The sequence below is a fragment of the Brienomyrus brachyistius genome, unplaced genomic scaffold (assembly GCF_023856365.1).
Source record: "Brienomyrus brachyistius isolate T26 unplaced genomic scaffold, BBRACH_0.4 scaffold68, whole genome shotgun sequence".
NCBI classification, from domain to species: Eukaryota; Metazoa; Chordata; class Actinopteri; order Osteoglossiformes; family Mormyridae; genus Brienomyrus; species Brienomyrus brachyistius.
In genome coordinates, this window is record NW_026042343.1 from 1387440 (window position 1) to 1402989 (window position 15550).

General features: G+C 48.4%; 1 protein-coding gene and 1 long non-coding RNA gene across 19 annotated transcripts in view; one reads left to right on the forward strand and one right to left on the reverse strand.

Moving 5' to 3' along the window:
• LOC125725511 (histone deacetylase 7-like) overlaps positions 1-15550 on the forward strand; it is a 47612-nt gene that overhangs the window by 20503 nt on the left and 11559 nt on the right. For 6 of the 13 annotated variants that reach the window (XM_049002465.1, XM_049002459.1, XM_049002468.1 and 3 more), the window contains exons 3-16: positions 3768-3965; positions 4045-4123; positions 5602-5722; positions 5848-5951; positions 7390-7503; positions 7994-8103; positions 9872-9952; positions 10978-11122; positions 11833-12068; positions 13315-13506; positions 13965-14169; positions 14331-14464; positions 14558-14678; positions 15148-15197. In XM_049002465.1, the coding sequence (XP_048858422.1) occupies positions 3825-3965; positions 4045-4123; positions 5602-5722; positions 5848-5951; positions 7390-7503; positions 7994-8103; positions 9872-9952; positions 10978-11122; positions 11833-12068; positions 13315-13506; positions 13965-14169; positions 14331-14464; positions 14558-14678; positions 15148-15197 (1833 nt within the window). In that variant the 5' untranslated portion in view covers positions 3768-3824. The remainder of the gene's footprint in view (positions 1-3767; positions 3966-4044; positions 4124-5601; positions 5723-5847; positions 5952-7389; positions 7504-7993; positions 8104-9871; positions 9953-10977; positions 11123-11832; positions 12069-13314; positions 13507-13964; positions 14170-14330; positions 14465-14557; positions 14679-15147; positions 15198-15550) is intronic. The other 7 variants (XM_049002466.1, XM_049002460.1, XM_049002457.1 and 4 more) reach the window with 2 other exon arrangements.
• LOC125725513 (uncharacterized) lies at positions 12125-13099 on the reverse strand. 6 transcript variants are annotated; one of them, XR_007387513.1, is made up of 3 exons: positions 12644-12686; positions 12512-12577; positions 12125-12181 (listed from the first exon to the last, which is right to left on the reverse strand). It is a non-coding gene; the product is annotated as an uncharacterized LOC125725513 (long non-coding RNA). The 6 variants fall into 6 exon arrangements; XR_007387515.1 differs by lacking the exons at positions 12125-12181; positions 12644-12686 and adding exons at positions 12191-12247; positions 12974-13099; XR_007387518.1 differs by lacking the exons at positions 12125-12181; positions 12644-12686 and adding exons at positions 12191-12247; positions 12908-12942.

The following is a 15550-nucleotide window of genomic DNA, read 5'->3' on the forward strand; positions in this document are numbered from 1 at the left end:
TGCTACCGCCATACTGAGGGATGCTACCTCCATACTGAGGCCTACTATCTCCATACCGAGGCCTGCTCCCTGCATACTGAGGCCTGCTACCTCCATACTGAGGCCTGCTCCCTGCATACCAAGGACTGCTACCTCCATACTGAGGCCTGCTCCCTGTATATTGAGGCATGCTGCACTCAGCAGCTTGTTGAGGGGACGGCTGAGGCCTTGCATTGTGAATGGAAAACCACAGCATCACACAACAGACAAAGAATGCATGTAAGGAAGGTTCAAACCTCAGTGGGCAAAAAGACAGATATGAAAACCATTTGGGGTCTGAAGAAAGTTTAAACATGTCTGTGGGCTCTTTGTAATTAATCTCCTGTTTTGTTTTTTGCACTCTTCAGAGTCGGAATCTCAGAAGGTATTCAGTGCTAATAATAGAAAATAATTAGAACAGTTTCAGTTACGTTTTCTTTTAATAGCAGCTCTGAACAAGGATTAATGATTTATTATTAATAAATAAGTGTATAGCTCTTTCAAATTACTGGGGGCATGAACAACAGAGCACAAGGAAAGATTCCGTGGGAAGCTGTGTTTTTCAAGTGACCCGGCGGTTGCAGTGGGAATCGAGCGTGCCTCCCACACTTCTCTCTCAGCGTTTCTTATTGTTTGTGAGGAATTTCCACCAAGCCAGAGGAAGGAACTTGATTAATGCGCCGGATCCTCACCCCCGCCAAAACCCGGCACCGATATGAGCTAGATACGCCGTCCCCATGACCGAAATGGACCTGGAGGCGTGCGAGTGGGCCATCAGCACTCAGGACTTTATCTGTTTGGCCTCTGCTTTGTAACTGGTTCTGTCACCAGTCCCTTGTTTTCTTTTGGATGCCTTCGCAGAAATTGATCCTAGATCAGAGAATCAGCGTTGCTCATTCTTACATCTGCACCAGTGGTGCGTTTTCTCGGAATCGGGACTCATTTTTATGAATGATATGCTGAGAAAAGCTCAGTGCTGCTGTTTAAAGACTCTCGTGGTTCACAGCTGGGAATGAGTCAATTATTTAAAAAAAAAAAGCCCGCATGTCTGGTTTTTTATTCAGCCCCAAAGTATTTATCCTTTTTCGCTCTATCATTCCTTCCCTCTCTCCTGTATGCAGTGAAGCCACATAAACTCTGGCATATGCATTTTTTGTTTAATTATCTAGAAGTTTGACTGGAATGAGAGGGAGTTCCTTTCAGGTGCTGATGACTGTGCTGTGAGGGTTGAGTCATCTTACAGGTCTAACCTGTACAAGACTCAGAGCAAAACACCAAGCCGCTTTTCACCCAATAAAATGCTATTATCACCAAACACGCCAGAATTATACATTTGACTTATATATTGTGTATGATCCGGGCGCAGAAATACACAAACACACTTGTTGATCTGCTGATTAGTCACCGTTTTGACTAACCAATCAGGTCCTGCTTTGCACTAGTCTACAGACATACCTGTGAGTCATTTATTATAAAATTAGGTGTTTCTGCCTTTCAGGCCTTTGAATTACAGATGTGCTGGTTTCTATAGGAGCCAGGGCTAAACCCCTGGAGTGTCGCTAGATACTCTTAGCGTTTTGACACTTTTCGTCCAGGTTACGCTGAGGAGTTTATACCTTCTATAGACTCCAGAACTGCTCTGTGATGTTGGCTTAGTGATATATTCTAAATGGCATTTAAAAGTATTATTATTTATTCTGTCCTGTATTACATTGACATTGATTTGTCATTTGTTTAATTGTTTAGTTAATGTGCATGTTGGTTTAATACCTTGTCTAATAATGTTTTATTGTTAAGTTATATTTTACTTCAAGATTCACCGTTGATTTTTTTAAATTAAAATTACAGGGAAAGAAAGTTAAATGTGTAAAGTCTATGAGACAGGCTGCTGTAATTACTGGTTTAATTTGATTTGAATTTTGTCGAAGTGGCACATGCCTTACTTGCACAGCATTCTGTTTAAGTCTTGTTTTTAATGTATGTTTTGGGGCTGAGGTTTCAGCATTTACACTTTGTTTTGGTAGATTTTGCATTTCTTCCAGAGCTGGGGCTGGCTATTCAAAGCAGTTCTGGGAAAATCCCAAGATGAATCTATGCCCTTAACTGCTACACCACCATCTGTCCCATATGTGCCCCTTAACTGCTACACCACCATCTGTCCCATATTTGCCCCTTAACTGCTACACCACCATCTGTCCCATATGTGCCCCTTAACTGCTACACCACCATCTGTCCCATATATGCCCCTTAACTGCTACACCACCATCTGTCCCATATGTGCCCCTTAACTGCTACACCACCATCTGTCCCATATGTGCCCCTTAACTGCTACACCACCATCTGTCCCATATGTGCCCCTTAACTGCTACACCACCATCTGTCCCATATGTGCCCCTTAACTGCTACACCACCATCTGTCCCATATATGCCCCTTAACTGCTACACCACCATCTGTCCCATATGTGCCCCTTAACTGCTACACCACCATCTGTCCCATATGTGCCCCTTAACTGCTACACCACCATCTGTCCCATATGTGCCCCTTAACTGCTACACCACCATCTGTCCCATATGTGCCCCTTAACTGCAACACCACCAACTGTCCCATATGTGCCCTTATATCTAGGGGATGGCTAGAACCTCAAAGGCCCTGATATGGTTGAGTGCTGCGGATCCCCATTTCTTTCCTTCAGCCCCTTCATACTTCATGCTCCCCACCAGAGGCATTGCTCTGGCTGCCTTAGGGGGGCATTAGCCTACAACGCGTGTTTGCATTCATTTTCATTAAAATCAGACCCCTCCTAGTAAAGGCTGAGCCCATAAATCTCCAGTGATACTTTTGCCATCCCCCACTATTTTCTTTAGTGAGTAATTTTCCGGTTCATTTTATGAACTGGATAGCAATTAAATTTGTCTTTTAATTTTGGTGGATGGGGAGGAACATACAGTATAAAGCAATCAGAAAAATAAGACTGCGTGTAGTGAAGACACACACACAGCGATTCTTACTGGGAGTTTTAACGCCTTTCCATACGCCCTCGTCCTCTATGTGACTCTGTGAGTGCCAAGGCACCATCAGTCTGAACATCCTTTAGTAATGCTGTAGTCTTCAGTCTGTGACCTGGGCGTCTGGCCCGGAGATGGCCACTGCAAAGGCCACGTAAGGTCGTGTTTCGTTTATGGAGACGTCGAGAAGTTTGCACCCCCAGTCCGTCCCAGGAAGGGATGCTGTTAACCCCCCATGAGCCACCCAGATGGAGTATAAACTGCCTGCACCAATAATAACCATTATGGGATTGTTTTCCATGCAGGGTGCAGGGTGCAGACCTGTGTTGGCTGTGGGCTTATTTCAATATGCTGACGGGGTTTGTCAGACCCCCTCTGGATATCCGCTCTGCGCAATCCCCCTTTATGCCACTTCACCACAAAAACATCCCTAAAATGCCCCTCCGAGTCTCCGAGTTTGAAGCAGGGGGCCGGGGGGGGCAATTGAAGACGGTGACGCATTCTGTGTTCCGTCTGTGTTCTCTGAGGGTGTAAATACTTGGTCTGTGTTCTCTGAGGGTATAAATACTTGGTCTGTGTTCTCGCTTGCATGCTGCCTCTGCTCCTCTTGACACTTTCCTGTTTGTTTACAAATTTCAGGCTCAGAGAAGAGACAGACCACTAGTGGTTTTTTTTCCCACCTGGACTTCAGGCCAAATTGCTAATTTTTTCCCCCGCTGTTCTCTCTCTTTGTACCTCCCCAGTAGATGTGACTGCCGCCCCGGTCCTCTAGCGCGCCCTCTACCCCGCTTTCTGCTCCCATGGACCTGCGAGTGAGCCAGAGATCAGGCCGTTCCGGCTCCATTCCCACTACCATCAACCAGCAGCCTGTCTACTTAGACCACTTCCCGCTTCAGCCGTGCGGCTGGGTCTCCAAGCAGCAGCTGCAGCGGCATGTCCGGGTTCGAGACTCCGCCCTGCCGACGTTCCATCTCCCGCGTGCTCCGCGCTCCTGCTCATTGTGTCGATTTCTGCTTTCAGTTCAACAGGGATCCATGTGAGGAGGAAGACAAGGAGAAACCAGTACAGCAACTGCGGAACAAGGCCAAGAGCCAGCAGAGTGAGTGACTGCAGCGCCCCCTGTCCACCCTATAGGGCATCACACTCCCATTCTCCATAAACTAGGAAACCTATAAATGCACGTAAAAGCAGAGCAGGCACCGCTAGAGTTGATTTCCGATCATGGGTCACTCTCTTCTCAGTGCATCTGATCAGTATTGGCCCCAGTCTGCCGGGCATTCATGGATATGTTCATGTGCAAGAAATTACCATGCATCATGTTTCCAGCTTAGAAATGTGTGATTTTACTGCTGCACTACAAACCTGTCAGCCTGAACGTAAGCAGCGTTACATCGAACTTTCCTGGTCGTGTGTCAAAAGCTGTTAAGCAGTCTAAAGTTTCATACGTAAGATTTCTAAAAAATATGGCCGAGAACTATCGATTAAGGAACACAAAGCACCCTTAACTGAAGGGCATAAGTTGTGGGATGTCAGCGCATGTAAGATCTGAGGTCAAATTTTAAAATAACTGAGCTGACAGAGACACTTTAAGACCCATGAGCAGGGAAGGTCAGTCATAAGGTTTCAATATGAGAGGGAATCGACTCGAGCTGCTTGTGAATTTCCCATGGGATGGTAGCCAGTGTCAGAGATGCATAGGAAATACAGAGAGGAAAACCATAAAAATACAAGCCAGGAAGCAGCAAGAATCACTGGTGACAAAGACTTTCCTGCTTGTCCTTGTTGCCTCTGCACTCCATCTGGTGATCTAGCACCACAACTGAACCCAGTTTCCGAAAAGAGCAGAAACTCGTCTGTGTCTGTCCCATCATTACGGCTGTTTTTCCTTCTGTGTTGGACTTTGCGGAGAAGCTTGGAAGGCTTTGTGATATCCCTGTCTGGCAAAGCGAGTCAAACGGCGCTACATCGCGTCTCGTCACGTTACAGGATGCGTCCTCCTGATCTGAGTAGGTGGCCTTGGCCAGCCACCTCAGTGTGCTCACTGGGGACGTGTGGAAAACCACACATTGTGCAAAGGCCCCAACTCCCAGCATCAGGACGTAGACAGTCTCCACCCTTTCATATTGTAGACCTTTATTCTGAATCTTCTGCTCTCTCTGCTGTTTATGTTTTTAACAATGATTTGGCAAAGTCACATCAAGTCTCCGACACATCGATAAACTTGCTTTCCTCATTTATGTGGGAGGTGGTGTGTAGCTCAGTGGTTTAGGACTCCTGTAACCGGAAGGTTGCTATTTCGAATCCCGAAGCATGGCCCTTAGCCCGCAATTGCTGCAGGGCCTCTGTGAGCCCCAACCTTGCACTCACTTGTATATGTGTCTCTGTCTCACGGAGAGCAAGACAGGATAGGTGAAAGGGCAGTCTCCCTGCGGGGATCAGTGAAGTATGACTAATCCCCATTATGGCAAATGCCTGCGAGTTGCTCCAAGCTGAGTCGTATGGGTAGAGTGATAAACATCCCAGGTGGGGGTGAAGCTTTCCCAGAATAACTTGGTAATTCACCTTTTTGACTCACAGGTGCCATAGCTAGTTCTGCGGTAAAGAAAAAACTCCAAGAAGTGATTCTGAAGAAACGGCAACAGGCTGCCCAGGAACGGATTAGGTCCAGCCCCGCCAGCAGCTCCCTGGGGAGATGTCGGTAAGCGGGCCAGATCGCTGGCACTAAACCTGCCCGTCTGGCTCGGATGCCGCTCCGCTATCCAGCCAGATCCTGTCTGACTCGTTTGACCTCCCGTGAACCGTGGGATGCCTGTGCTAACACAGGGAGCTGCCGCTTGAGTCTGACGCTGCCCCGGAGCCCTTCCTGCTGAGCCCGCCTGCACAGCCCCCCAGCGAGACCCCCAAACATCCACTGCTAAGAAGGACAGGTGAGCCGTCCCCCATAATGCCCCACGTGCACTGTCCACTCTGCCCTTTTATAGAGTGCATCGATCCCAGTGAAAATGGTAAAAAAAAAACACGATCTTTCAGTCACAAACTCTTTCAAAGCAAAAGCGGCTTAACCCCTTATGTGTCTTTTACTGTAACTCTTCTTTTTGTGATTGACTGTACTGATGGTCTCCTTTTCTGTCCCAAAGTGAGAGCAAACAAGTAGGCCTCGTATTTTGATACTGCTGTTTTCTTATAGCACAGATTCTGTGCTGTTAACCTGTACCGGCCCTCAGGTAGCTCGGTTCGTCTGTGTCGACCCTGTGCTCAATCAGACTGCTGGCACGCTGTGCACTCTTGGTTATACTCAAGCCAGGACTGAGCACAGCACAGGCAGGCTGCCCCACCCTGGGACCTGCTATTCCGAGCAGATGCTATAAAAAAAAAACAAAAAACTCACACGGCAACAAAAGTCATGTAAGGCGCTTACGTAAGGCTTACTGCTCTGAATGTGGGTCACGAGTCTTAGCCCGAGATTAAGGAGACGAGGTAATGCATCAGAATGTCATTGTTTACCTGTGCAGCTCCAGTAATTTCACAGCAGGGAGTGCACACCCTTCCCTGGGAGCCGTCGCTCCACGATTGTGTTTAAATACTGTAACAATGAGGTTTTATTAAATGCATCATTCGTTAAGGTTACATCACCTTGGAAAGATTGACTCTTAGTAGAAATGTTTTTTTATTTAAAGAGGTTTCCAAAATAATAATAAAAAAAGTATTTGGCTCCTTATCACATCTTCAAACGTAAGTGAAAGGATTATATATGGTCTGTATTAAAAAGTCAAAAATATCTGCCCCACCCAGGTATTTATTTCGTCCTTTTGTGTTTGCCTTGACGTTATACAAGCTCACGATTCTTGCATTTCAGCCTTCATATGACACTTTATATTGGGAAAATGTTTAATCGCTGGGCTTTAGCCTGACCCCTGTGGTTCGGACATTTCCCAGTCGACTTGCGGCTCAAGCAGCGTGCAGCCTGTATGGAAGGTCTAAGCCACACACGCACACACACACACGCACACACAGAGGTTTGTAATTATATCTTTGTGGGGACTCTCCATTCATTTCTATGGGGAAAACTCTCATTCCAACATGACAACCTTAACCCCTACCCAGCCCTGACCTTAACCATAAGTAACCAAACTAAATATGAGACTTTTGGCATTTTTTAGTTTTTTGATTGCATTCACAGATCTTTGTGGGGACCTGAAAAATGGTCCCCACAATGTCAAAATAAGTTTTTATTACATTGTGGGGAACATTTGGTTATAAACATGACATAACACACACACACACACTTACTCTTGCGCTCTTGTGTTTTCAACTGCGAGATGAATATGATGTCTGAAGCTGGCAGCTCCTTTGCTCTGCTCGCAGCTTCGGAGCCCAGTCTGAAGTTCAGGCCGAAGAAGCACCTGGCCAGGATGAGCCCGCTGGCCCGGAAGGAGAGCACCCCAGGCCCTGCCAAGCATGCCACTTCTGAACCTCTCGGTACTGCCTGGATTGTGCCTCTCCTCGCTTTCGCCATCTCTAAACACCACCCTCTAATGCCCCAGTGCTTGCTGCCGTCCTTTGTGGTCTCGCCAGGCCACCATTGCCTCTACTGTTCAACACCCCCTCCCCCAAGCTCAGTGGTCCATCTTCGCCTCTCCAAGTTGCATCTCTGTCCTCACATTAAGACACAGCACTTAACTGCCAGTGTTGTTGGATAATATCCTGTATCTGTGGGTGATAACAGAATAGAGGCATGAATTCTGTGGCAGGAATTTGGATGCTTTACATGCTTGTCCAGCTGACTAGCTAAATGCCAGGGGTGGGGGTGGGGGTGGTGAAGTAATCCTTTTATTATCTCTTCAGACGTAAGTCATCAAGATGACCTGTGTCTGGGGAGCTGGAGGTTGCATGCGAGGCTAATCAGAATTGCAGTGTATCACCAGGCTTTTATTTTGACATGTGGTAATCGGATACCTCGTTCTTCTAGACTCTTCTGCAAGCAGCAGTAGCACGCCTGCTTCTGGCTCCAGCTCTCCCAATGACAGCCTGGCTCCCGACAACGGCGTGCTGCCCCCTACTGTCTCACTCGCTCATGAGGTGAGCCACCTGGGATGGGGGCAGGTTAGCAGTAATTCGGTCAACTGCCTCGGGTTCAGTTTCCAGGAACAGGATCGCCCCGTCACACGAAACCAACACCTCGTGAAGCTTTGACTAGGGCTGAGGGCCGGATGAGTGAGGCCCTTTAGCGCCGAGAACTGCTCCTACCGGGTGTATGTGACGTATGCAGCCCTGGCTGTGATTTACGGTTCTCCTGTCTATGTCTCCTCTCCATTCTTCATTTGCCATCGTTTAACTGAATTCTCACCCTCTTTTTGGACACATGGGTCGATAACGTTCAGATGATGATCAACGTGCCCCAAAGCGGGGCTCCTGTATGTCACTTCACATATACGGCAAGGAAACGATCAACTTCCTCAGGCAAAGGTTGATGTCATTTTGCTCCATTCGGATCACTGGCCTGGTGGTCTTGGACTTGCACAGCTGGTCCATGGATTAGTCTCAGTCATTATGTTTGGGTCAGAGCCCTAGGAATACATCCCTGAGTAGAGAACATGAGGCTGATGCGGCAGCGGGGGGCAGCTGTGCAAAGGCCACCCCCACGTCCTCCAGGCTAGGGGGAGGCCACACCAGAGCGTATGGGGACAAGGCAAACCGTGAGCGTCTCCTCTGACAGCCGTGTCCTCCCCCCACCCCCAAACGCTGCCCCCCCCTGCCCCCGGAGAGCTTGTTTAGAGGGCCGGATGTCTTTCTGAGAACTCGGAGAGGACACCTTCTGCTATTCCTCATTTGTTTGCACCACTGTAATAAAATGACTTAAACAGCGACAACCGAGCAAGACAAGCTGACAGCTGTGGGCTGCAGCCACTCGATACCTTTTATTATTAATATTGTTTTTTATTAAATCTTTTTTTTATCTCTCTTACCCCCCCCCCCCCCCCATCTTTTCTAAATTCATTAGAACCGGCTTTTCTCATGCATGTACATTTTGTTTTCCACATTGGCATGGAAACGTGACCGGGCAGAAATGTCTATCCCTCCCACACACACACACACACACACACACACACACACGCACGCACACACACACACACACACACACACACACACACACACACACACGCACACACACACACACACACACACACACGCACACACACACACACGCCACACACACACACACACACACACACACACATACGCACACACACACACACACACACACACGCACATGTAGGGTATACCTATCCTTATGGGGCCCACTCATTCACTTTTATGGGAAAAATGCTACCGCTAACTATGACAACCTTAACCCCCACCCTGCCCTAACCATAACCATAAGTAACCAAGCAAAATGCAACAGTTCTTGCATTTTTTATTTTTTCATAGCAGTCACCGATTTTTATAAAATAGAGGAAAAAAAACGGATATTTATCACGTTATGGGGACATTGTGTCCCCATAAGGATAGGTACACACACACACACACACACACAGACTCAAACACACACACACAAACGCACGAATGATCAATAGTACTTTGTTTCACTATTTTGTACAAGTATAGGTACAAGGATATTTAGTCGTTTTTGCATGTTGCCTCTTAGTCTCCCACAAGCTCCCGCGTACACAGATGAGGGCACAGTGTCACCTGTTTTTCCTCCTGCCGCTCTTTCTGGGGTTAAGGCTCCCGCAGTGATATGATTACTCTGCCTGCTATGGGATTCGATTCCTGTGTCATTGTGGGGGTATCAGATATTTAAATAGACTTTTCTATTTGTCTTTCCTGACTTGGGCTGTTGCTCCAGGACGATGCTTCATCCCATTTCAGAGTCCACACCCCGTGCACCATGCCCACCATCTCTCTGGGGCGACCAGCTAACTCGAAGGTAACCGGCTGAATTACGCTGTATTACTGTAGCAACGCTGTCCAATGAAAACCACGTGTAGCCACTTCTTAACCAATGAAAAGATGTTGCATGAAGTCATTTATTTAACTAGTATTTATGCTTGTACTATTATTTGTTACATTTGTATTCCTGAGGGTTGTTGATAGGTTACTTTATATCACTAATTTTAACAGCTTAACGTTGATAGCTATATAGTTAGCTAACATCATCGTTAATTGTAAATATAAATATGAGATTTAGATTGTATCCTGTTGACACTGATATTTTTGCCTTACCTACATCCCGCTACGTAAATACTTTCTAAAACATGAAACCTTTCACTGACGGCTGTGTAAAGTGCTTTCTCTTTGTTTCATTGTGTTTTAGTTTTATTTTGTAACGTAGTTTCTGAGAAATTGTGTTTTGTCACTCTTCAGATATAATGTGTTTTCATTGGACGGCGATGCTACGCATGTATGCAGATAAGGGGGGAACGAGAGTGATGTTGACATTTCTGTATTTACATTTGGGCAAGTTCGGCATCACGAATGTGACATTTACTCTCATACTGGCAAACAAAATGCCTCAGATCATGGAGAACCTTAATATCAGTGCTTCATATTTGCATATTTTTTCATGTAACCTCTTTGGCTGAACATAGGCAAATGCCCAAAATCCATATACGGTGTTGGGGAAGTAACTCACAAAAGTAATACATTACAGACAGAGGTGGAAAGTCCAGGTCCAGTAAGTACAAAATCCAGACCAAGGTTTTGTTTTAACCAACCAGGTGAGTTTAAAGAGTCACAGAGAACTCAGTTGGTTGGATGTGGACCTGACCTTTCCTCCTGTGCCTGTAATGTATTACTTTTGTGAGTTACTTCCCCAGCACTGTGCATATATTAATTTACAGGTTACAAATACGTAGCATTTTACCAGCATTATGGATGACATCAAACGCGCCTTTGCCTGGTGTTGCCCGTTCACATTGCCCTGGCCTTGCCCTCTTTTATCTTCTCTCGCAGAGTGACCGCACAACCATGTTGCCCGGAGCCCCGCAGGTGTATGTCCCGCTGGGTCTGGAGGAGATCCCTGTCCAGACATCGTCTCGGCTCCAGCCGATGGTCATCTTGGAGCCATCCGGCTTGCTCCGCACTCAGCTGCTCACGGGTATGGGGGGGGGGGGGGGGGCATACTGACCCCTTCAATCTCTCTACCATTGTTTTGTTCCCGCCCCTCGTTCTGAGTTTCTGCTAAACGTCTCCCCCGTTCAGTCATGGTGTTTACATAGCGACGACGTTATACATTTTTCATGTGCTTACGTGTGCCTGCTTTCTGCTGTCCAAAGTTTATCTGCCGGGTGATTGTGAGATACAATGCTATGGCCGTAGAAGGATAGAGGTGTCTTTTACATGAACAGAGGGCTTGATGGATTGTGAGCGTACTAAGAGGCCTGCGGTATTGACGGTGCTGCCACCTACTGCTGGAACTGTGAAGTGCACCTCATTTCCCAGGCTGAGGGATATTCACAATTAACATGCTTATTGCAATGGCAGGTGAAAATGCTAATCTGTAATTGATAACCCTGAAATTACAAAGTAAGCAAATCTGTTACAAAAAATCAAGCTATAAAATAAACCACTTTACATGGCTGTATTTATGCTGCTGAATGAGAATTTAGAGAAAGCTATACTGACTGCTGCAGAAGAGAGGGCAACTTCACGTATCTGCATCTGTGTTTCCTGTGTGGTGCAGATGTGGTCGGCTTCAAAAGTACATTTCATGCGAAGTGTAGGCAGGCATACGCCAAGGAAAAGAGGCATGGCGGTGCCCATGCATCCTGCTGACTCTGCTCTTCTCCCCTCTGCCCCGCCTTCCAGTGCATGGCCCTGTCCCCTGCCTGGCTGACGTGCCCCTGCAGTTCAGCTCCCAAGCAGAGTTCCTGGTGCCACAGGGCCAGCACAAGCTTCTGAGCCGGACCCGGTCGGAACCATTGCCTCAGAGTCCACAGTCCGTGCACACACAGCTGCTGCAGGCACACCTGAGCAAGGTGACACTGCCCCACCACCGCCTTTGCCACCATACACTGTTGGGAACATACTACCACCTGAGCAAGGTGACACTGCCCCACCATCGCCTTTGCCACCATACACTGTTGGGAACATACTACCACCTGAGCAAGGTGACACTGCCCCGCCATCGCCTTTGCCACCATACACTGTCGGGAACCTACTACCACCTGAGCAAGGTGACACTGCCCCGCCATCGCCTTTGCCACCATACACTGTCGGGAACCTACTACCACCTGAGCAAGGTGACACTGCCCCGCCATCCCCTTTGCCACCATACACTGTCGGGAACCTACTACCACCTGAGCAAGGTGACACTGCCCCGCCATCGCCTTTGCCACCATACACTGTCGGGAACCTACTACCACCTGAGCAAGGTGACACTGCCCCACCACCGCCTTTGCCACCATACACTGTCGGGAACCTACTACCACCTGAGCAAGGTGACACTGCCCCACCACCGCTTTTGCCACCATACACTGTCGGGAACCTACTACCACCTGAGCAAGGTGACACTGCCCCACCACCGCCTTTGCCACCATACACTGTCGGGAACCTACTACCACCTGAGCATGGTGACACTGCCCCGCCACCTCCTTTGCCACCATACACTGTCGGGAACCTACTACCACCTGAGCAAGGTGACACTGCCCCACCACCGCCTTTGCCACCATACACTGTCGGGAACCTACTACCACCTGAGCAAGGTGACACTGCCCCGCCACCGCCTTTGCCACCATACACTGTCGGGAACCTACTACCACCTGAGCAAGGTGACACTGCCCCGCCACCTCCTTTGCCACCATACACTGTCGGGAACCTACTACCACCTGAGCAAGGTGACACTGCCCCGCCACCTCCTTTGCCACCATACACTGTCGGGAACCTACTACCACCTGAGCAAGGTGACACTGCCCCGCCACCTCCTTTGCCACCATACACTGTCGGGAACCTACTACCACCTGAGCAAGGTGACACTGCCCCACCACCGCCTTTGCCACCATACACTGTCGGGAACCTACTACCACTCGACACAGTGTGCTGCTGTTCAGCTGCACACATCTGTACAGCCCCAAAAGGGAGCCATTTAATCTTATTAAATATTTATATTCTGTTTAGCTGCATATCTGTAACCTTTTGAAATCTGGTACATAATATCTAGAATGTAGTAATGTGTAAATATACTAAAACAGTAATGTTACCTAGATTTTATTGCTTTTTACCTGTTGCTCAGATGACGCTTAGTTCAGGAGGTCAGAAATGACTTCAGCTGTTTGTCTGCATGCTGTTTAGCTGATGTGGAAGTCGAGTGAGAAACCTCGTCTGGGGCAGATCCCATCAGAGGAGATGGACTCGGAGGAGGCGGGGCAGGAGCGTGGGGACGCCTCCCAGGGACGGCCGCGCATGGACCTGCTGCGTGAGGCGGAGCTGGCATCGGGAGGCGAGAGGCGCAGCAACCTGCAGCAGAAACCCCTGCTTAGCCAGGTACCAGGGTCCAGCTGCTGCAGGAGATGTTATCAGGATATCGGGCACAAGGGGGCAGTGTTTCGTTTCGACTTTAATTACAAATAAGTATCTGCATGTGCATGTGGTACTTTTGTATGTGGGATCCCCTTTCTACATTTAATTTAAATTACATTTAAATCTTTAATTATCTTTTGTTTATGACAGGGAAATATATTAAACCTCTTTGGTTAATTCTTGGTTAAGTTTGTTGACTGTTTGACTGTTTATCCCTGTGGCGTTGTATCAGTCCTACCAGTAGAGGGTGCCATTGTACCACATTTATGGGCACATGCTTTGGGTACCACACCATAAGATCACATGTAAGAGCCAGCATAGTCAGCCTTCCAGAGCACCTCTCTTCATTCACAATGACCCGCATTCCACCCTGATCAATCCTCTATCTTTCACCCCTTGCCCATCTTATTTCTGCATTTAAGTCGTTGCTATGGGAGCAGCTGAGACTGCATTCACAGAGGCAGGCAGTCCATCTGGAGGCCGGGCCCATTCCCATGGTGCTCCGGGGCACCCACCGCACCTTGTCCCGCACCCAGTCTTCGCCGGCTTCCACCTCTCTCTCGCTGCCAGATAAGGCCCTCTCTCTGCCAACTCCAGAGAACCCCAGCAAGCCGCGCTTCACTACAGGTACGGGGCAGAATCACCTTGCGGAAAAGCTATTGGAACTGATAGCTGGGCAGAAAGAAATGTGAAAGCAGTAAGACATCTCCTTGGTGCTAAGATTAAGTTTTGATAAACTGATAAACTAAGATATCTGTAACAGTGACACGGTGTGCGCATGCCTGCAGGTCTCATGTATGACTCCCAAATGCTGAAGCACCAGTGTAACTGCGGGGACAACAGCAGCCACCCAGAGCATGCTGGGAGAATCCAGAGCATCCTATCACGGCTGCAGGAGCGCGGACTGCGGAATCAGTGCGAGGTGTGTGGCCCCCTCTTCCAGCCTCCTGCTCACTGGGGTGATCTCTCCCTCTCCCCATGGGCGGCTCCTTTGACCCCCCACCTGTCTCCGCAGATCATCCAGGGGAAGAAAGCCAGTCTGGAGGAGCTGCAGTTGGTTCACTCTGAGAAGCACGTGCTGCTGTACGGAACCAACCCGCTGAACCGCCTGAAGCTGGACCCCCGCAAGCTGAGTGGTGAGCTGCGGATAGCGTACACACACACACACACACACATGCACACACACACGGAGGCAGACGCACAGAGGCAGGCAGACACACAGACACATACACAAATGCGCGCGCACACACACGCATGGAGGCAGACACACACACAGAGGCAGACAGACACACTGAAGGTCGGCGGACATACAGACACACACACACACACACACACACATACACACATACATGGAGGCAAACACACAGAGACAGACAGGCATGGATGCAGGCAGACACACACACACAGCGGCAGACACACAAATGTAGATATACGCAAATGAAGTATTAATGCACCACTGCATTAATGCATGCATTGCATTTCTCTGGATCATCATCAGAATATTCCTGACCATTCTGTAATGTCCTCAGATAAAGCCAAACATTTCATAGGGTATTTAACGAGTGATTGGTTTAAAGTACCCATTTGTCTGTCTCTGTCCTACAGGAATCCTGTCTGAGAGGATGTTTGTCATGCTGCCATGTGGGGGCGTTGGGGTGAGTAATGGCCGAAGCTCTGGGACCCTCTCGCATGCACACATACTGACACGACACCCCAGGCAGCAGCTTCGCACACCTTCGGGTGGCTGGACCAATCAGATTAGAGCAAGAGCTGCTTTGCCAATCGAAATCAAGGGACTCATTTGCAGATACGGTTCTTATCGGTCCTTCTGCCTGCATGTTTCCTGTTGCAGTCAGATAATGAATCTGGCTCCATTAATCGCTAAGTGCCAGAGAAGCTTGCGAGACCGTCGCACGGGTCTGGATACTTCTGGGATGCAGTCAGGAAATCATGCCGTTCCTTTTTACTTTTCCCCCAGAAGACAAACCCCCACTCCTCCCGGTACCCC